The sequence below is a fragment of the Miscanthus floridulus genome, chromosome 7 (assembly GCF_019320115.1).
Source record: "Miscanthus floridulus cultivar M001 chromosome 7, ASM1932011v1, whole genome shotgun sequence".
Classification (NCBI taxonomy): domain Eukaryota; kingdom Viridiplantae; phylum Streptophyta; class Magnoliopsida; order Poales; family Poaceae; genus Miscanthus; species Miscanthus floridulus.
Genome location: NC_089586.1, coordinates 44,916,636 through 44,938,142, shown reverse-complemented (window position 1 = coordinate 44,938,142; position 21,507 = coordinate 44,916,636). Strand labels below are relative to the sequence as shown.

Here is a 21,507-nt window from a genome sequence, read left to right as displayed (position 1 = left end):
GATGATGACTCCGATGATGAGTAGCTGCTTATTCACGCGGCCTACCCCTTTTGGCACTTGTTGACAAAGGGGGAGTGTTAGGCTTTGATTTCCCTTGTAATAAGTTAGTTGGTCTTATGGTTTCAGAACTTTAAAACCTTTAGCGTGTATGAACTATGTCATGTGGTGGCAACCGTGTGATGGACATCTATCTATTTATATATGTGTGATGGATGATTGTAGGATAAGTAATGTTTTAATCTATCTTATTTGCTTGTGCTTATCTCTACTTGTCATGATGAATGCTTTTTGTATGGCCATGTGTTGCTTCAAATTCCTTTTTGAAATCTTGGCCATCATATTCTCTTTCACTTGTTGTGTGAAATAACATGTCATATTGCATTTCTTTTCACGTCTATATACTTGTTCACACACACTTGTTGCACCCCATGGATTACAAAATTTAGAGGGAGCTTTTGTCTTGAGGTATGTAAATCATGTATAAGTGATTCTAGTTGATATTCAAATTCATGCATACATCAAGGGGGAGCTCTTCATAAATTTTGGGGTTCAAAAGCTTTAAATTCTTTCATTCTTATAAAAGCCTAAGTTGGTTGTCATCAATTACCAAAAAGGGGAGATTGAAAGTGCATTTGCCCCCTATGTGGGTTTTGGTGTATTGATGACATCCAAATTAGGGACTAATGTGATCTAAATGAGATATGTCGCAGCTATTAGTCCCGTGAAAGAATCAAAGAGTTGATAAAGATGAAATGGTATCCCTCAATTCTTGAAGTTGTAAGGGCGGAAGAACTCAAAATGATCTCCAAAGGTTTTAATTTTGATTTTGAGTTTAGGATTCGCCGCACTATAAAGAGGGATGCAAATTTAGCTGGTCTAAGGAAGATAGAGTGCTCAAGCATAATAATTAAATAAAAATTGGGACACTCTAGCACTTCACGAACACATAGAATAATTTTTCTGTGTCTATGGACGTCGAAAGTCCTGACGTATGTCAGAACTCCCGACGGTCGGAAGTCCTGACCTATGCTGGGAGTCCTGGCACCCTTGCTTCTGACTGGTTGGCTGTCTGTGCTCGTCGGGAGTCCCGATGATCATCAGAAGTCCCGACCGTCGGAAGTCCCGATGTTTGTCAGGAGTTCCGACACTGACTTGACCCAAGTCAGGAGTCTCGGCATCCGTGATGCTGACTGCTTGTTCAACTGTGCGCGTCGGAAGTCCCAACATTTGCCGAGAGTTCCGACACTAACTTGCACCCATGGACTTTTGACCCATTGTGAACAGTGTTCTCTGTTAACATCGGAAGTCCCAGGATCTACGTCGGGACTCCCGACATAGATCTGAACGGTTGAATTTTCACTTGGAGTATAAATACTCCTCTCTTCACTTCTAACCGTTACGGACTTATTTCACAGTTGACTCACTTCGTGCTAAACAGCTCCCAAGCAACTAAAGCTCCCCTCTCCTTCCCCCTTAGCTCCAATCTTCAATTCCCTTAGGGTTTGGAGTGAAAGGAGAGTGGATTAAGTAAGAGCATCACTTTGGAAAGCTTGAGCACTTGATTTCTTCATCAAGCTGGTTGATTTTGCATCTATTACTCTTAGGGCGCTGTCACAGAACCGACCAATTTATAAGAGCACAAGTACAAAAACAATCGCCGAAACGATCAAATTCTCGAACTTGAGCCCATATAAACCCGGTAGTCAACCGAAATCTTGAAGGATTTCAAACCAACTTGCATACAACCAAGATCACAGTAATCCAACATAACATATCGTACGTTACAACATTTCGCAGATGTTCGCAAATAGATTACATCATCACAGAGTCATTGTTATTACAAAACAAGTCTTGTAAAACATGCGGAAGCAAATAGTTTAACTCACACGCCGAGTTCAAATACACATACTGGTTGGTTGATCACAGACCACAAAAGCATTCAGATAAGAGAGAGGAGATCATGCCCATGATCTAGTCCTCATCACCCGCCGGGTGGAGACAGTACTTGCAGAATCCCTGATATAGAAGGTCATCTGCAACAAGAGGGAATAAACCCTGAGTACGGGAATGTACTCAGCTAGACTTACCCGTCGAAAACCAAACAATTGACACCAAGGATTATGCATAGCTTAATGTAGTGGAGCTGGCTGACCCTTTCTTTTTGCAGAAAAGCATAAGTAATAATGATCAACTCTTAACCTGAACTAGCAGTGACTTTTTAGCCATTAACCTGTCATCTATATTAGCACATGTACTAAGCAATCATTTTATTAGGGTGCAAACATTAATAACCATATCAGGTATTCATTGTGGCAACCTTATCATCATCCATTTAACCATATCGTTAAATTAATTGAATCTACGTTGCCGCTGCTCAGTCAAGTTCTCACTATCCGGGAGAGACAGCGATTCGAATCGATTCCTATCCAGCTGGAGGGGTATTCCTAAACACAAACCCTGCTTCCCCCGTCAGAGTCGCAAACAAGTCACCTTTGGTACGATTCAGGAGTCGCGAGTCCGAACAGATCTACATTCTCAGAGACCCACTCTGCCAAGGTTGTTCGGGACTCTAACCCGCCTTGGACTTATGCCAATGGCTCTCCGCACATCCTTACTACCTCCAGAATGTCGCCACTGCTCGCGTCCCCGGCCTGAGTCGAGCTACTAGGCTTCGCGGTCGGAACGACTTATCCGGCCAGCTAAGTGTTAGGCTGCGTTCAACATGACATGAGGACGTACAGCGTATCGGTCCTTAAACGACTCAGACGGAGTCACTATGTTCAAACCTACACAAGACCCCGCCCAGTCTTAATTCATTATTCACACGGTTCTTTTCCACGATAGCAAATATAGCCAACCATGATCCACCTCATCCTAAAGCTTGTAGGTGATAGGAAATCACCTGACTTCTACCGCACTAAGCATGGCTAAGCATTTAACCCGTCCTGAACTTAAATAGGATTCCAGTGCGATATCTGGACAAGGAAGGATATATAATGCAGCAATTGGTTCCAACCAATTCCTATACTTAATGCATCATCAACAATAAAAGATACTCAATGTATTTGTGAAAACATAGGAGGCTTAATATGCTCCGGGGCTTGCCTTTCAGGAATGAGGAAGGCTGGTGGTCAGGGCACTCGGGCAATTCCTCCGCGGCGACTGCTTCGTCGTCTTCCTGCACCTCGGGTTCCTCCTCCTGGTTGGCTCCCTCGAACTCTAGCAACGTCACTCCCTCCGGCACACCTATTGCATGAATGCGCAAGATAAATATCATGGATGCACATGTACGAATGTCGGGGATGCTCGGGGAATGCACATGTTCGCTGTAGTTTGCATATTCCAACTTAAGCCCTATTCAAATCACTTTACTTACCAAGTTTATACAACCTAATGTATAATTGCTCATCTTCAGTTAACGACCTAGCACCTACACCTAAGCATATTCTCAAGTTAGGCTAACCCCTAAACAATCAACGAGAACATTGCAACCACATACACTCAAGCAATTGTATTTCAGCAAAATGAATACTATGTAGCGGTGCAGTAAACTAGCTATAACTGGAGATTTATAAATCCAATTGATATGCAACAAGACAATCTGGAAAGCTTATAAAATTGTCTACAAAACATTTTCAGACCTCAAAGCATGATTCAAACCTTTACCAGGTCGAATTCATCAATCAACAGAAGTCTATCCTCACAAGGCAGAGAATCAGCAAAAACTGCAACCTAACTTTAAACAGCTGTAGTTTCTAAACTACTGGGCCAAATGCCCTCAAATTTTGACAGGAGCTAGCTACCTAATTTATCTACAACTCTTGTATTCAACTCATTCACAGAAAACCAAATTATCATGGGGAGCTTTCTAAAGTCCCCAGATCTGTCCAGAGGGACATGATGCAAACAATTAATTATTAACTTATGATATAAACACTTAATTGGACAAAACTAACTTTACTGATATATCAAACATATCACAAGAACACCAGAAAGTATGGGTTTCATCACCAAAACATTTCCTCTAATACCTTTCTTAATTTATTTAATTAATTAGAGAAAATAGTAAACACATGTGAAAGCTACACCATTAAATCTACAAAAATTACAGTAGACCCTACATGGTCCAAGTAGACTACCATAAAAATTTCACACCATTTTAGTAAGTACAACAGCCTACACAAAAATGGTAAGACAGAATGGCTTAAAATGGCATAATTAGGAAACCTTAGTGAAAAGTGTCAAGCAACAGATTTCATATTTTTCCTAGCATCTATAAGGTACCAAGATACTACCTACCAAGTTTCATGGCCATAGGATTCATAGATAATTTACAAAAATTCACACAAGTATCTACCAATGATCAAAGGAAAATCTATAACTTAAAAACTACACATGCAATGACTCTCAAATTTTAACCAGAGCTTCTACTATACAATACTAGCTTACCCACAAAATTTCAAAATTTTTGGATCACATAAACTCAAGATATGATTTAAACAAGTTTGCATGCATTCAAAAACACTTTTCAAGTTCCTATTTAATTCACCCAAAATTTCTACATAATATGCTCAAGATATATTTTTCTTAAATAGTAGACCTAACAGTGAGTCTAACAAAATTGGAAGTACTCAATTTGGATCTACAAAACAAGAGATACAAAAATATTAAATCAGCATTCAAAACTGCATTTTTGAACTAGCTTTTGGACTCCCTAGCCACTGACATGTGGGACCTGGGTGTCAGCTGACCCCACCGGTCAGTGACCGCGAAACAGAGGAGGTGGCGTTTGATGGCGCGGCGGTGGTCCTGCTCGCCGACGACGAGGACTCCGGCGACGCCAAGGCTACCTACGTGCTCTACGTGATTCGGTGAGTCGATTGGTGCAAGTGGCGCGACCTATGACCTAGCGTAAGGAGCTTGCCGCCGGTGATGGCGGCACGGCAAGGCTCCGACGTGGACTACCGGCGACGTCAAGCCACGGCTGGCTCAACCAAGCACGGCACGAGCAACAGGAGGTCGCCACGGTGCCATCCCAGCACAGAGAAGAGGCGGGGAGGGTTCCTAGCTACCCCGACCACGGCGGCCTCAGCTCCGGCGAGGGTGCGACGGCGCGGAAACGCCGATAGCGGCCTCACCTGAGGTCGATTGACCGCGTGGAGATGATGACAAGCAAGAGGAGATCTCGGCGGAGCTTCGGTGAAGGTGTAGTGCGTGTTTTTGCGGTGGCGAGTGCGCGGGAGCTCGACGGAGCTCTCAGCGGCAATGGAGGAGCGGTGGTGCGCTGTTGCTGCGAGCGGTTGAAGGCGAAGAAAGGAAAATTGGGCCGACGAGCTGGTCGGGCAGGCGCGTGGGTGGGTTCATGTAGTGGCCGGCCACGCCAGGGCGTCCGCGGCGCGTGGCAGCGCGCTCAGGCGACCGGCGACGCGTGGCGTACACGCGGCCGTCGAATTCTGATTCAGTTGATCACTGTAGCAGCGTTTCAGTGAACCCGAGCGAGCCTGACAGCGTTACTTCGTCGCGTTGGCACGGCTAACTCATGGCTCAAAAGTGAAATCCGTAAAGATGAAAGTTGTAGATCTATAGTAGGGCTACAAATTTGATTTAGAAATCAACAGCTAACTCTCGACGGATCACGAGTTAAATCAAGCCAAAGTCAGCTCCTTCAAACTGTAATTGTAATCAATACTTAGAAAAATTCTTAAGTGTAGAATCAGCCCTGATTTCTGGCTTGTGGGTCCAATTTGAACATGCTGTGCACATTTTCATGACTTGACTTCTAAACAAAGTTTGTTCCTTATTAAATTTGCTATAACTTTGTTTTAGGTTGCTCAAGCATGCATAGACTCTAAGTTGCACTTTTTAAACAGTCAAACACAGGAGCTCTAGGGGTCCAAATTGGTCAACCATGACTTGGAAACCTAATTAGCCAAAGTGATCAACATGAACAATGTTCCAAAAGACATTCTAGGTGTAACTAAGTTACTTAGGATGATTATTAGCCACACCACACATTGGTCACACATGAATCAAGCAAGGTATGTACTGAAACAATGAAAAACACCTGAAATGTTACAACTGTTTCATAGTCATGTTTCACATGTTTCATGATCTTGTTGCATAGGATTAACTAATCTTGTTTCACTAAGTGAGTGGCACATGTTGCACTTAAGTGTTGCACACTTTACATTTCATAACAACACACATGAAATATACAAAACGTTGCAGTGTTTTGCAATTATGTTTCATGTGCTATAAGTTCATGAAGGGATGCATGATGCTCATGTTCATGAAATGTAGTGCAAATGTGGAAGCTAAACACCAGGGGTGTTACAGCCCTCCCCCCTTATAAAAATCTCGTCCCGAGATTTGAAAAGCGTACCATTGTTGATAGAATTCCTTATAACCATCCCTCAAATAGTCTTCCCTTTCCCACGTTGTATCGCGTTCACTACCCTGATTGCTCCACATGACTTTATAGAACTTGACTACCTGACTCCGAGTCACTCGCTCACGAGTGTCAATCACTCGAACCGGCTTTTCTTCAAAGGTCAAATCCGATTTTAACTCGATATCCCCCAATGGAACTCTCTCTTCAGGGACGCGAAGACATTTCTTCAATTGGGATACATGAAAGACATTGAAGATAGCACTCATCTCAGGAGGTAATTGAATCTTGTACGCCACTTTACCACTTTGTCCAATGATTTCAAACAGACCAACATATCTCGGCGCAAGCTTTCGCTTCACACCAAAGCGTTGGACACTCTTCATAGGTGAGACTTTCAGATAAACGAAGTCTCCAACTTCGAATTCAATAGGTTTTCTACGTCGATCAGCATAACTTTTCTGCCTAGCTTGAGCTGCGGCCATGTGGGTTTGGATAGTACGGACTTGTTCTTCGGCTTCTTGAACAAAATCAATTCCATAATATCTCCTTTCACCGGCTTCTACCCAGTTCAACGGGGTTCTACACTTCCGGCCATACAAAGCTTCAAATGGTGCCATCTTTATGCTCTCTTGATAACTATTATTGTACGAGAATTCAGCTAGGGGTAACCATTTTTCCCATGAGCCCTTAGCCGATATGACACAAGCTCTCAACATATCTTCTAAGATTTGATTCACCCGTTCAGTTTGTCCATTGGTTTGCGGATGATAGGCAGAACTTCTTACGAGCTTAGTCCCTAATAATCCGTGTAAGTGCTCCCAAAAGCGAGCAGTGAACTGTGGTCCTCTATCTGAGACAATAGTACGAGGGACCCCATGAAGTCGGACTATCTGGTTGAAGTACAACTCCGCATAGTCAGTTGGACGAAAGTCTATGCGGACCGGAATGAAGTGTGCCGACTTGGTCAGTCGGTCCACAATTACCCAAATTGAGTTAAAATTCCTCTGAGTGGTAGGGAGTCCAACTATAAAATCCATACTTATCTCTTCCCATTTCCAACCAGGAATAGAGAGTGGCTGAAGTAATCCAGCTTTCATGTGTACCGCCTTGACCCGACAATAAGTGTCACACCTAGCCACATAAGCGGCTATCTCTTTCTTCATTTTGGTCCACCAAAATCGTGGTTTTAAATCATGATACATTTTACTACTACCAGGATGAATAGATAGTTTGGAGGAATGAGCTTTGGATATGATTTGGTTTCTGAGCTCTCTATCCTTCGGAACTACCAACCTATCCTTGAACCATAACACGCCTTCCTCATCGACTCGAAAATGTTTGGTTTCTTGCTCTTTCATCTTGCGCTTGATGTGAAACACACCTGCATCTGTCTTCTGTAGCTTGATAATTCGACTCTGTAGAGTACAACTGACAGTGATGTTGTGCAAGACTGCAGGATGAAGAAGCTTTGACAAATGGACATCACTCTCAATTAACGAGTGGCAATGAGACTTTCTGCTTAAGGCGTCCGCGACGATGTTTGCCTTGCCAGGGTGATAGTGCACTTGAAGGTTATAATCCTTGATCAACTCGAGCCATCTTCTCTGACGCATATTTAACTCTGGTTGAGTGAAGATGTACTTGAGACTTTTATGATCAGTGAAGATGTTGCACACATTGCCAAGTAGATAATGTCTCTAGGCCTTCAAAGCATGAACAACTGCAGCGAGCTCCAAGTCATGCGTTGGATAATTCACTTCATGCTTCCGAAGTTGGCGAGAGGTATAAGCGATGACTCTACCCTCTTGCATAAGAACACCTCCTAACCCAATACCTGATGCATCACAGAACACATCAAAAGGTTTCTCGATATCCGGTTGCGCCAAAACCGGAGCCGATGTTAGAAGAGTTCGTAGGGTATGGAAAGCCGCATCACACTCAGGAGTCCAGACAAACTTCATGTCTTTTTGCAGCAATCGAGTCATAGGCTTGGCTATTTTAGAGAAATCCGGGATGAAGCGACGATAATAGCCAGCCAACCCCAGAAAACTCCGAACCTCGTGCACCGAGATGGGAGCCTTCCAGTTCAATACTTCTTGCACCTTGGTGGGATCAACCATAATTCCACCATCGGACAACACGCGTCCAAGAAAAGGTACCTCACGAAGCCAAAATTCACATTTGCTGAACTTTGCATACAGCTGGTGTTCTCGCAATCTAGTAAGAACCACCCGCAAATGTTCAACATGATCGTCTTCATTCTCAGAATAGACCAGGATATCATCTATAAATACCACCACAAATTTGTCCAACTCGGGCATAAACACTGAATTCATCAGATACATAAAATGTGCGGGGGCATTGGTCAATCCAAAAGACATAACCAGGTACTCATATAGACCATATCTTATAGAGAATGCGGTTTTTGGAACATCCTCAGGCCAAATTTTGATTTGATGATACCCAGATCTCAAATCAATCTTGGAAAAGACTTTTGCCTTAGACAACTGATCAAATAAGATATCTATGCATGGCAGAGGGTACTTATTCTTGATTGTAACTGCATTCAAGGGTCTATAATCTACACACATGTGTAGAGATTGATCCTTCTTCTTCACAAAGATGGCTGGGCACCCCCACGGAGATGAACTAGGGCGGATAAGGCCTTTCTTTAGCAGTTCATTCAACTGGGTCTTAAGTTTAGCTAGTTCGTTGGGAGGCATTCTATATGGCCTTCTAGAGATGGGAGCTGTACCAGGAAGCAACTCTATCTTGAATTCTACTTCTCGATCCGGGGGCAATCCAGGCAAATCATCGGGGAAAACATCCGGAAAGTCACACACGACAGGGATATCTGCCAGAGACTTTGCTTGCACCGCATTGGTCGTGCAAGAAAGACTGATATCCTTGGGTAACTGTACTAGAAAACCCTTCTGATTGCTTGGATCTCTGAGCATAACTACCCTAGTGGATGTATCGATAAGCACTCCATGACGGCTCATCCAGTTCATTCCCAATATCACGTCGATACCTAGCCCCGGTAAAATTACCAGATCAACCTGATAACTTCGCCCTTCTATCACAAATTATACATTCCCAACTACCAGCTTGGTTGGAATAATACCACTAGCAGCCCTTATACAATAACCCTCACCCTCAACAGTATATGTTTTCTGCATAAACTTGGATGCAAATGATGGACTAATGAAGGAATGCGAAGCACCTGAATCAAATAGTACAACTACGGGGTGTTGGTCAATTAGAAACTTACCGGCAGTCACTACCTCTCCTGAAGGAATCTCAGTAATATTAGTGTGGTTCACTTGTCCCTGATGGCCACCCTGGTAATTATTCTTCTTAGGGTAAGGGCATTCCCTTGCCCAGTGGCCTGTCTTGTTGCAGTTCCAGCATGGCATGTTGCTTGGTGGAGCCCTGGAACTGCCCTGACTGGTAGTGCCCTTGGGAAGAGCAACTGTAAATGCCTTGCGAAACCCAGTCTTGACGGGATTCTTCTTCTACGGTGGGCGAAACTTGGCGGCTGACGCTGGAGGACGGAATGGAGTCCTTTGTGCAATGGGAGCCTTAGATTGTGAGGCAACCGCCTCATAGGCCCTCTTACGACTTTTTGAAGCCGCATATATAGCATTGTTGTTCTCTTGCGATAAAGCATCACTCACAAACTCATTAAAATGAGCGCACTTGCAATTTCCCATGGTCTTCATCAGTTTGGGGCTAAGTCCCCGCTTGAAGCTAGCAATCTTCTTAGCCTCGGTGTCCACAAACTCGGTGGCGTACCTTGCAAGGTTGTTGAAAGCTTGCAGGTATTCGTTCAGGCTCTTGTTTCCCTGAGTCAGCTTTATGAACTCTGTATGTTTGATCGCCATAAGACCAGGAGGAATGTAATTTCCCCTGAAAGCAGACTTAAACTGATCCCAAGTGATTTGGGCATTAGCAGGCATAGTGGACCGATGATGACTCCACCAGATGCCAGCAGGTCCATGAAGTTGGTGCGATGCGTATTCAGTTTTGAGCACCTCAGTCAAGCGGAGCAGACGGAACTTCTGCTCGAGAGTATTCAACCACTCATCAGCTTGTAGAGGCTCCTCAGCCTCCTTGAAGATTGGGGGTTTCGTGTCAAGGAAATCCTTGAAATCACTGTATTGATTTGGATCCGGTCCTTGGCGTGGACCACGGCCATCACGATTCGCAATCGCACGGAGGGCCTCGGCCATAGTGCGCTGTCCTTCCGCAAGCATTGCTATAAGTTCCGTTGGTGTGGGTGGTGGTGGCGGAAGATCATCATCATCACTCGCACCGGCGGAACGAGTACGAGGCATCTGCACAATGCGCAACCAGTAATTACTGATGATGTCAGCACATTGGAGAGGAACAATACAATCGTGCCAAACTGTATTTACTGACGAGAATGAAAACTTCATACAATAAACAGAGGCAATAATTCATTCTCCAATCACCACATCATCAAGTAGATTACTAGCGCCATACGCAGTGCATTCCAACAGGACAAGTTTTTAAACTTCACCAACGTTACGCATCCTGAAGGGAGCGAATTAAAGTACATTACCAGTATGACTGCAAAAGCTTAACTCGTGAGACTTGCTAACGAACTACTTGTCGAAGTGATTACTGCCCACATTGGAGACACCTTGGACTTCTTCTGGGTATTCCTCTCCTTCAAACTTCTTGCCGAGAGATTTCACTTTAAACTTGGGATAAGCAATTATAAGGGAGGGAGTAATGCAATATGAATGTCATGAGTGAATATGATGCATGCTCGTTCCGTACGTCTTCACAAACCTAAGAAATTTTAAGCTTTAGCGGACTATACGGTGGCATACATACGTTCTCTCAATTAGCGGTAACTAGTCGATCTACATGGTGCGTTGTTAGCGTACCTGCAGAAAAACTTCATTGCAGCCCAACCCAACAAGATATAATGCTAATTACACAAGTAGTACTAAGATACTCTCCATATATACATCCCCCGATATATATACTTCGGTATCCAAACTACCCGAGAAATGTACCCCCAATTAAGTACCTTCATATATACATGTATGCAACATGTAAATACTCCAGTAACCACAACTAACTCTCCCCTAGACCGACGGTTGGACGGTCATGCTCTCGCAACTCACACTTACCTTAGCGTAGAGGCAATTGATCCATACATTACCATTCAAATGAATGGCATCCATGCAATATCACGCCGCATGGACGACGAAATAGAAATAATCAATTCCCCCAGTTAGTAATTATATATAAGCCACCTAAAAGTCCTTAAGTGGGCTATAGGGGATGTGATCACCAGTATACCATAAAAATTTTTAGTTTTGAACACTTATATATAACTATAAGTTTGAAAACCATTTTAACAACAAAAGCTTTTTGTTTTAAATAGCCGTAAGACATGTTTAATGTTGAATCTAGCTCCGATACCAGCTGTCACAGAACCGACCAATTTATAAGAGCACAAGTGAAAAAACAATCGCCGAAACGATCAAATTCTCGAACTTGAGCCCATATAAACCCGGTAGTCAACCGAAATCTCGAAGGATTTCAAACCAACTTGCATACAACCAAGATCACAGTAATCCAACATAACATATCGTACGTTACAACATTTCACAGATGTTCGCAAATAGATTACATCATCACAGAGTCATTGTTATTACAAAACAAGTCTTGTAAAACATGCGGAAGCAAATAGTTTAACTCACACGCCGAGTTCAAATACACATACTGGTTCGTTGATCACAGACCGCAAAAGCATTCAGATAAGAGAGAGGAGATCATGCCCATGATCTAGTCCTCATCACCCGCCGGGTGGAGACAGTACTTGCAGAATCCCTGATATAGAAGGTCATCTGCAACAAGAGGGAATAAACCCTGAGTACGGGAATGTACTCAGCTAGACTTACCCGTCGAAAACCAAACAATTGACACCAAGGATTATGCATAGCTTAATGTAGTGGAGCTGGCTGACCCTTTCTTTTTGCAGAAAAGCATAAGTAATAATGATCAACTCTTAACCTGAACTAGCAGTGACTTTTTAGCCATTAACCTGTCATCTATATTAGCACCTGTACTAAGCAATCATTTTATTAGGGTGCAAACATTAATAACCATATCAGGTATTCATTGTGGCAACCTTATCATCATCCATTTAACCATATTGTTAAATTAATTGAATCTACGTTGCCGCTGCTCAGTCAAGTTCTCACTATCCGGGAGAGACGGCGATTCGAATCGATTCCTATCCACCTGGAGGGGTATTCCTAAACACAAACCCTGCTTCCCCCGTCAGGGTCACAAACAAGTCACCTTTGGTACGATTCAGGAGTCGCGAGTCCGAACAGATCGACATTCTCAGAGACCCACTCTGCCAAGGTTGTTCGGGACTCTAACCCGCCTTGGACTTATGCCAATGGCTCTCCGCACATCCTTACTACCTCCAGAATGTCGCCACTGCTCGCGTCCCCAGCCTGAGTCGAGCTACTAGGCTTCGCGGTTAGAACGACTTATCCGGCCAGCTAAGTGTTAGGCTGCGTTCAACATGACATGAGGACATACAGCGTATCGGTCCTTAAACGACTCAGACGGAGTCACTATGTTCAAACCTACACAAGACCCCACCCGGTCTTAATTCATTATTCACATGGTTCTTTTCCACGATAGCAAATATAGCCAACCATGATCCACCTCATCCTAAAGCTCGCATGTGATAGGAAATCACCTGACTTCTACCGCACTAAGCATGGCTAAGCATTTAACCCGTCCTGAACTTAAATAGGATTCCAGTGCGATATCTGGACAAGGAAGGATATATAATGCAGCAATTGGTTCCAACCAATTCCTATACTTAATGCATCATCAACAATAAAAGATACTCAATGTATTTGTGAAAACATAGGAGGCTTAATATGCTCCGGGGCTTGCCTTTCAGGAATGAGGAAGGCTGGTGGTCAGGGCACTCGGGCAATTCCTCCGCGGCGACTGCTTCGTCGGCTTCCTGCACCTCGGGTTCCTCCTCCTGGTTGGCTCCCTCGAACTCCAGCAACGTCACTCCCTCCGGCACACCTATTGCATGAATGCGCAAGATAAATATCATGGATGCACATGTACGAATGTCGGGGATGCTCGAGGAATGCACATGTTCGCTGTAGTTTGCATATTCCAACTTAAGCCCTATTCAAATCACTTTACTTACCAAGTTTATACAACCTAATGTATAATTGCTCATCTTCAGTTAACGACCTAGCACCTGCACCTAAGCATATTCTCAAGTTAGGCTAACCCCTAAACAATCAACGAGAATATTGCAACCACATACACTCAAGCAATTGTATTTCAGCAAAATGAATACTATGTAGCGGTGCAGTAAACTAGCTATAACTGGAGATTTATAAATCCAATTGATATGCAACAAGACAATCTGGAAAGCTTATAAAATTTTCTACAAAACATTTTCAGACCTCAAAGCATGATTCAAACCTTTACCAGGTCGAATTCATCAATCAACAGAAGTCTATCCTCACAAGGCAGAGAATCAGCAAAAACTGCAACCTAACTTTAAACAGCTGTAGTTTCTAAACTACTAGGCCAAATGCCCTCAAATTTTGACAAGAGCTAGCTACCTAATTTATCTACAACTCTTGTATTCAACTCATTCACAGAAAACCAAATTATCATGGGGAGCTTTCTAAAGTCCCCAGATCTGTCCAGAGGGACATGATGCAAACAATTAATTATTAACTTATGATATAAACACTTAATTGGACAAAACTAACTTTACTGATATATCACACATATCACAAGAACACCAGAAAGTAGGGGTTTCATCACCAAAACATTTCCTCTAATACCTTTCTTAATTTATTTAATTAATTAGAGAAAATAGTAAACACATGTGAAAGCTACACCATTAAATCTACAAAAATTACACTAGACCCTACATGGTCCAAGTAGACTACCATAAAAAGTTCACACCATTTTAGTAAGTACAACAGCCTACACAAAAATGGTAAGACAGAATGGCTTAAAATGGCATAATTAGGAAACCTTAGTGAAAAGTGTCAAGCAACATATTTCATATTTTTCCTAGCATCTATAAGGTACCAAGATACTACCTACCAAGTTTCATGGCCATAGGATTCATCGATAATTTACAAAAATTCACACAAGTATCTACCAATGATAAAAGGAAAATCTATAACTTAAAAACTACACATGCAATGACTCTCAAATTTTAACCAGAGCTTCTACTATACAATACTAGCTTACCCACAAAATTTCATAATTTTTGGATCACAGAAACTCAAGATATGATTTAAACAAGTTTGCATGCATTCAAAAACACTTTTCAAGTTCCTATTTAATTCACCCAAAATTTCTACATAATATGCTCAAGATATATTTTTCTTAAATAGTAGACCTAACAGTGAGTCTAACAAAATTAGAAGTACTCAATTTGGATCTACAAAACAGGAGATACAAAAATATCAAATCAACATTCAAAACTGCATTTTTGAACTAGCTTTTGGAGTCCCTAGCCACTGACATGTGGGACCTGGGTGTCAGCTGACCCCACCGGTCAGTGACCGCGAAACAGAGGAGGCGGCGTTTGATGGCGCGGCGGTGGTCCTGCTCGCCGATGGCGAGGACTCCGGCGACGCCAAGGCTACCTACGTGCTCTACGTGATTTGGTGAGTCGATTGGTGCTAGTGGCGCGACCTATGACCTAGCGTAAGGAGCTTGCCGCCGGTGATGGCAGCACGGCAAGGCTCCGGCGTGGACTGCCGGCGACGTCAAGCCACGGCTGGCTCAACCAAGCACGGCACGAGCAACAGGAGGTCGCCACGGTGCCATCCCAGCACAGAGAAGAGGCGGGGAGGGTTCCTAGCTACCCCGACCACGGCGGCCTCAGCTCCGGCGAGGGTGCGACGGCGTGGAAACGCCGACAGCGGCCTCACCTAAGGTCGATTGACCGCGTGGAGATGATGACGAGCAAGAGGAGATCTTGGCGGAGCTTCGGTGAAGGTGTAGTGCGTGTTTTTGCGGTGGCGAGTGCGCGGGAGCTCGACGGAGCTCTCGGCGGCAATGGAGGAGCGGTGGTGCGCTGTTGCTGCGAGCGGTTGAAGGCGAAGAAAGGAAAATTGGGCCGACGAGCTGGTCGGGCAGGCGCGTGGGTGGGTTCATGTAGTGGCCGGCCACGCCAGGGCGTCCGCGGCGCGTGGCAGCGCGCTCAGGCGACCGGCGACGCGCGGCGTACACGCGGCCGTCGAATTCTGATTCGATTGATCACTGTAGCAGCGTTTCAGTGAACCCGAGTGAGCCTGACAGCGTTACTTCGTCGCGTTGGCACGGCTAACTCATGGCTCAAAAGTGAAATCCGTAAAGATGAAAGTTGTAGATCTATAGTAGGGCTACAAATTTGATTTAGAAATCAACAGCTAACTCTCGACGGATCACGAGTTAAATCAAGCCAAAGTCAGCTCCTTCAAACTGTAATTGTAATCAATACTTAGAAAAATTCTTAAGTGTAGAATCAGCCCTGATTTCTGGCTTGTGGGTCCAATTTGAACATGCTGTGCACATTTTCATGACTTGACTTGTAAACAAAGTTTGTTCCTTATTAAATTTGCTACAACTTTGTTTTAGGTTGCTCAAGCATGCATAGACTCTAAGTTGCACTTTTTAAACAGTCAAACACAGGAGCTCTAGGGGTCCAAATTGGTCAACCATGACTTGGAAACCTAATTAGCCAAAGTGATCAACATGAACAATGTTCCAAAAGACATTCTAGGTGTAACTAAGTTACTTAGGATGATTATTAGCCACACCACACATTGGTCACACACGAATCAAGCAAGGTATGTACTGAAACAATGAAAAACACCTGAAATGTTACAACTGTTTCATAGTCATGTTTCACATGTTTCATGATCTTGTTGCATAGGATTAACTAATCTTGTTTCACTAAGTGAGTGGCACATGTTGCACTTAAGTGTTGCACACTTTACATTTCATAACAACACACATGAAATATACAAAACGTTGCAGTGTTTTGCAATTATGTTTCATGTGCTATAAGTTCACGAAGGGATGCATGATGCTCATGTTCATGAAATGTAGTGTAAATGTGGAAGCTAAACACCAGGGGTGTTACACTTTGCCCCTAGCCGGCTAGGCATTGCCCAAGAGCTTCCATCTTGTGGAAGAGCCTTGGGAAGTTTGTATCACCCTTTGATTTCTTAGTGGAAAGCTCAAGTGACCTTTGTGGTCGCTTTGAGAGAGGCAAAGAGGTGGAAAAGACTCCGACCTTAGTGGTCACCTCAACAACGAGGACGTAGGAGCTCCTTTGTGGGGTTGCCGAACCTCAGGATAAATCCTTTTGTCCCGCGTGCTTGTTGTTGTTGTGATTGCTTGAGATTACTTGTATGTGGTTGTCTCTTTGTCTCCAAAATCTCCATTTAGGGTTTGGACTCGATCTATGGTTTGGAGGCATTACGGCATCAAGGGAGTGACCCAACATCTTCACCAAACCACTACGAAGTGAGGTTGTAAGATTATTTATCCACAAAGTTAAATTTGGCACTGCTTTTGTAGTTCACGTAGGCGTCGGAACTGCTGACGTTTGTGTTGGAACTTCTGACAACGTCGGGAGTTCTGACCCAAACGTCAGGACTTTCGACAGTGGCTGACAGATTTAAACTTAGCATTTGTAGTAAATTTTTAGATACGCCTATTCACCCCCCCCCCCCTCTAGGCATTATTAGATCCTTTCAGTTCGGGGACCATTGGACCCAAGGCTTAACATACCTATATGTTAAGATCTCATCAAAAGCCCCTGAGCCCTTCGTGGCCTCACCTGGCATGATGGCGACGAAGGGATGAATTCAATCTTCTGGTGACCGAACCCTCCTTGGTGGGGATAGCTTCCGTTGGGGTGAGTGATGTGCCCTGCTTGGGGCCGTCTTCTCTAGTGTGATGGATGTTGCTCGGCTATCGAGGCTGAGCGAATAGGATGCTAATCCCTTTGCGGGTCCATGTCGCATGGGTCTTCGACTTGAGTGAGAGCACGACGGACTTGTCTAGGAGTTGCTGACTGTAGGCCTAGGGGCGCCCTCCTTTCTGACTAAAGCCTACCATGGGTCAGGTGATCAAAAGCATTGGGCTCTAGCTCATGGCCATCAGATCATCTAGAGCTCCACAACCTTCTGAGGGCTACGATAATAGGTCTAGATCCTCTCAAGCTGGCCTTCTTGGGCCGACCCTCTATAGCCATAGATTGGGGAAGTGGGAGCGCGCCGAGGCTTGGACAAAGGCCCTTGTTGGGCCCACTACTGAGCGGCTCCCGACCCAACTCTAGGGAGTTGGTTGGTTTTTGGGGGATGCGCCACCCGAGCGCCCGTTGATCGAGGGGTTGGACTGCTCTATCTGGGGAGCCAGCGTAGACCCTGAGGCCATTATGGGGCATTCTAGCTAGTGAAGGGGGTCGCTTCTAGGCGCGTCTCGTCCGCTGACGCCTTGCATAGGCGCTTGATGGAATCTGGGCCGTCGTGCCTGGTGGAGGAGTTTTGATGCATGTGCACCTCCACGCCATCCCGTCTCGTCTGAATGATAGGATGCCAGGGCCACGTGGAGCAGAGCTGGTGGAGAAGGAACCATGGCACTTCGTGCGTGTGGATCCAAGCCATCGATGATAGCTGGTGGGCCTAGGGGGAGGTGGATCCCCGTAAGTCCTACGAAGAGGCATGCATGGAGTGGGCGGCGTGCGCGGCTGAAAGTGGAGCGGGGACTTGACTCATTGCTAGTGGTTCCCTGACTCCACCTTTACTATGCGGCCATCATCATGCAACCACCTGGAGACATGCTGTGGGGATTGAAGGGACACCTAGCTAGTTCCTTAGGGTCCTTTGTAGCCGTTGATGGCTGATTGGAGGGCCCAAAGCCGCTCACAGCGCATCACCTTTGGCTATAAAGGGAGGCCCCTAGGGGATGCGGCGTCTTCAATCCCTTCCTCTGGTCCCCTCTATTCTTCTTCCTCAGATCCATCTTCTTCAGCGATGATGGCGGTGGCGATGAAGTGTGATGCTTCCCTTTGAGTGAGCTTGGTGTCATCCGCTGGGTGGTTGCTTCTTCAAGGGTGGAAGGACACTAGCGAGAGAGGGGTGACAACATGACGCTAGAGGCGTCTGCCATGTTGCCCCTCCCTAGAGGGCGTAAGGACTCTAGCAACATCGCTGGAGTTCTTGTACCCTCTAATGGGGGAGGGGGTTTGCGATGCGTCGGTCGCTACCCCTCCGTTCCAGCGACGATGAAGGAGGGCCCAGGCTCATTGGCGGTGCAACAGCCATCACTGCCTGCCCCCGAGCCCTAGGGAGGAGACCCAAGGTTGGCCTGCCTAGCCCGAGCCATGCACGCCATGGGGTCCTGACCTAGAGGTTAGGTGCGCCCCATGGTTTTTGTTGCCGTATAGGTGGCAGTAGATTGATGTTTTTGCCGCTATATATTGTAATCGGGTCATTCCCAATCAATGAAATGAAATTACATGTATGTGTAATCCCATTTTGCCCTTGAGTCATGCTCAAAGACTCGATCCCTCATTGGGCTAGGCTATTATGATGATGGCCTCATTGGTCAAGATTGTCGTGCTCGTGCTGCAAGCGGGTAAGTCCATGAGAACCCTAGATTTATGGTCGTTCTGTGCCCCGATCATGTCCCCTAGAGGGGATATCCTTGGCATCCTGACCAGCCACTCATATAGTTCTTGAGCCCATCTATTAGTACTCGGGGGCTCACTACCTCCCTCATTGGGTCACCACGAGCGGCTTAGGCCAGTACTCGAACATCATTCATAAAAATGGTCGAGGCACTCCTAGGCGCCCTGGCTACAGCCATGTGGGCTCGCCTCCCGAATGTCCCTCACACTTTTAGTTGCTTCAGGCGACCTTGAAGCCTAGTGGGCTAGCCTTGAACCCTTGGGGATGCCCCTTCTAGGGGGCCCCAGACTGGCATGCGGTGGGGTGGAACAAAACAATGAAGGATCGAGAGATAGGTAGAGATCTACAAAGAAAATGGAATTGACACAAGAGAGAGGAAAGAGGACATAGCTGGTAACACGATAGCTAAGGCCGCTCTATTAGCGCCTTGTTGATCTTTTGCCTACTCCTCCTGCTCCGTTCACCCCATCCTCGCCTCGCTCGGGGGCCTTCTACAGTGGTCCTCCTTTAGAAAAGTTTAGAGGGTGGTTAACTTAGTCGATCCTTCGGTGCGGCCGAGCCATCAGCGTGATGGCTCAAGTCAAGGAAGATAGCGAATAGGGTAGACAAAGGTAAGCGAAGCAAGAGGGTTGGGAGGATGAGACTTATCTTGGTTTTTGTTGTTGGAGAGGTAGGTCGGCGAGGGGAGTCGGTAGGCACTAGGCAGGCCTTGGCTTGGGAGGTGTCACTTCTGGGCGGATGGCTCGATGATGGCCTTCCCTCATAGGGAAAGGTCAGAACTCACCTCGATTAGGTCAGTGACTTCTAGGGAGCCAAGCGCCTAGATGGAGGGGCCACCTGAGCCACCGCTGCCGCCAGAGGTCTTAACCGCCTTGCCGAGGCTTGGTCGGTCGAGCACCATTGCCATCTTGGACGCTTCCTCCACCGGTGCTCTTCCTGTGTTGCAGCCGAGGCCATTGGGAGCATAGGGGGCGATGAGCATGGCCTCTTGGGTGATGCAGTCTTGCTTGTAGTAGTAGGCTTGCTCGAAGCTACTCTCGATGGTGATGACCCCCTTCGGTCTAGGCATCTTGAGCTTGAGGTAGGTGCAGTTGTTGATGGCCATGAACTTGGTGAAGTACCATCGACCGAAGAGGGCATGGTAGACACTGGGTAAGTCAACGACCTTGAAGGTGAGTGGCTCCTTGTGGAAGTTGTCTAGCTAGCCAAAGGTGATGTTGAGCTGAATGCGTCCAAGGGGTATGACTTCCTTCCCTGACATAATCCCATAGAACAGTGCCTTGCTAGGGCACATGCTGCTCCAAGGGATGCCCATCTTGTCAAAGGTGTTGGCATAGAGTATGTTGAGGCTGCTACCCCTATCCATCAGCACCTTGGTGAGGCACATGGTGCCCATGATTGGGCTATCCACGAGTGGGTAGCACCCTGCATGGGGGACACGATTGGGATGGTCTTTCTAGTAAAAGGTGATGGCCATCTAGGACCACTAAAGCCACGTTGTGGTGGAGAGGGTGTGGATAGCGTTCACCTCATGCTCGGTGATGCAGCACTGCCAGTGGGAATCATGCACCTAGGAGCCCTCGAAGATCATGAGGCAGCGCTCGACCTCGAGGAACTCATTGTCTTCCTCCTAGGCATCGTCCACCGGGTCACCAACCTTTGGGGTAGGCTTCTAGGCCCTACCCTATTGGCAGAGGGTGCTATAGATGTAGCCCTTCATGGTGGCACAGTCCTTGAGAAGATGCTTCGCCTAGAGCCTATGGAATGGGTAGGGGGACTCGAGCGCCTTCTTGAAGTGTTCCGGGCATGTAGAGGTCTGTCGGCACGGTCGGTCATGGTGACCATCTCCTCCCTATGGCGCTTTTGATCCTTGTTCCACCTGTCATGGTGTCACTAGGATGAGGTGGGATCATCAGTGCCATCACCACCACTGAGGTGGCTGACGGGCTTGGCTTTCCCACTGAAGTAGGCCTGGACAGCCTCCTCACCGGTGGCGTACTAGGTGGCGACGTGCAGGAGCTCCCACATCATGCATGGGGTCTCGTGACTGAGCACGTGGATGAGTGCCTCGTAGGTCATGCCGTAGATGAAGGCATTGATCAAGTCGGCGGCGGTGATGTTCGGGAGCTCATTGTGCTTCCTGGAGAAGCACTGAATGTACTACCAAAGGGTGTCATTGGCCCTCTACTTGTAGTTGTGGAGTTCCTAGGAGATCCCTAAGTAGGTGTAGGTTCCCTAGAAGTGGCCGATGAAGACCACATAGAGATCGCCCTAGCAGCGGATGCTACCGAGCTCGAGCTGCTTGAGCCAAGCTCTAGTTGAGCTTGATAGAAGCAGAGGAAGGTACTAGATGGTGAAGTCATCATCTGA

General features: G+C 45.9%; 1 protein-coding gene and 1 long non-coding RNA gene across 2 annotated transcripts; both read right to left on the bottom strand.

Moving 5' to 3' along the window:
- Nucleotides 1-1,751: 1,751 nt before the first annotated feature.
- Nucleotides 1,752-10,076, bottom strand: LOC136463142 (uncharacterized). The gene is made up of 3 exons (XM_066462169.1): nucleotides 9,663-10,076; nucleotides 3,106-3,246; nucleotides 1,752-2,033 (listed from the first exon to the last, which is right to left on the bottom strand). The coding sequence occupies exons 1-3, from the start codon at nucleotides 9,805-9,807 to the stop codon at nucleotides 1,972-1,974; spliced, it is 348 nt and encodes a 115-aa protein (XP_066318266.1). The 5' UTR covers nucleotides 9,808-10,076; the 3' UTR covers nucleotides 1,752-1,971.
- A 1,947-nt stretch (nucleotides 10,077-12,023) lies between these two features.
- On the bottom strand, nucleotides 12,024-13,654 carry LOC136463141 (uncharacterized). Its single transcript, XR_010760922.1, has 3 exons — nucleotides 13,623-13,654; nucleotides 13,352-13,492; nucleotides 12,024-12,279 (listed from the first exon to the last, which is right to left on the bottom strand). It is a non-coding gene; the product is annotated as an uncharacterized lncRNA (long non-coding RNA).
- Nucleotides 13,655-21,507: the final 7,853 nt, after the last annotated feature.

What these genes read in the sequence shown, in the direction of transcription:
- LOC136463142 (XM_066462169.1), bottom strand. Translation starts at nt 9,807, where the DNA reads ATGCCATGCTGGAACTGCAACAAGACAGGCCACTGGGCAAGGGAATGC. An exon ending in AGGAGAGGTAGTGACTGCCG is followed by an intron (nt 3,247 to 9,662) that starts GTAAGTTTCTAA and finishes TTCATGCAATAG; the next exon opens with GTGTGCCGGAGGGAGTGACG. An exon ending in GCCTTCCTCATTCCTGAAAG is followed by an intron (nt 2,034 to 3,105) that starts GCAAGCCCCGGA and finishes CTCTTGTTGCAG; the next exon opens with ATGACCTTCTATATCAGGGA.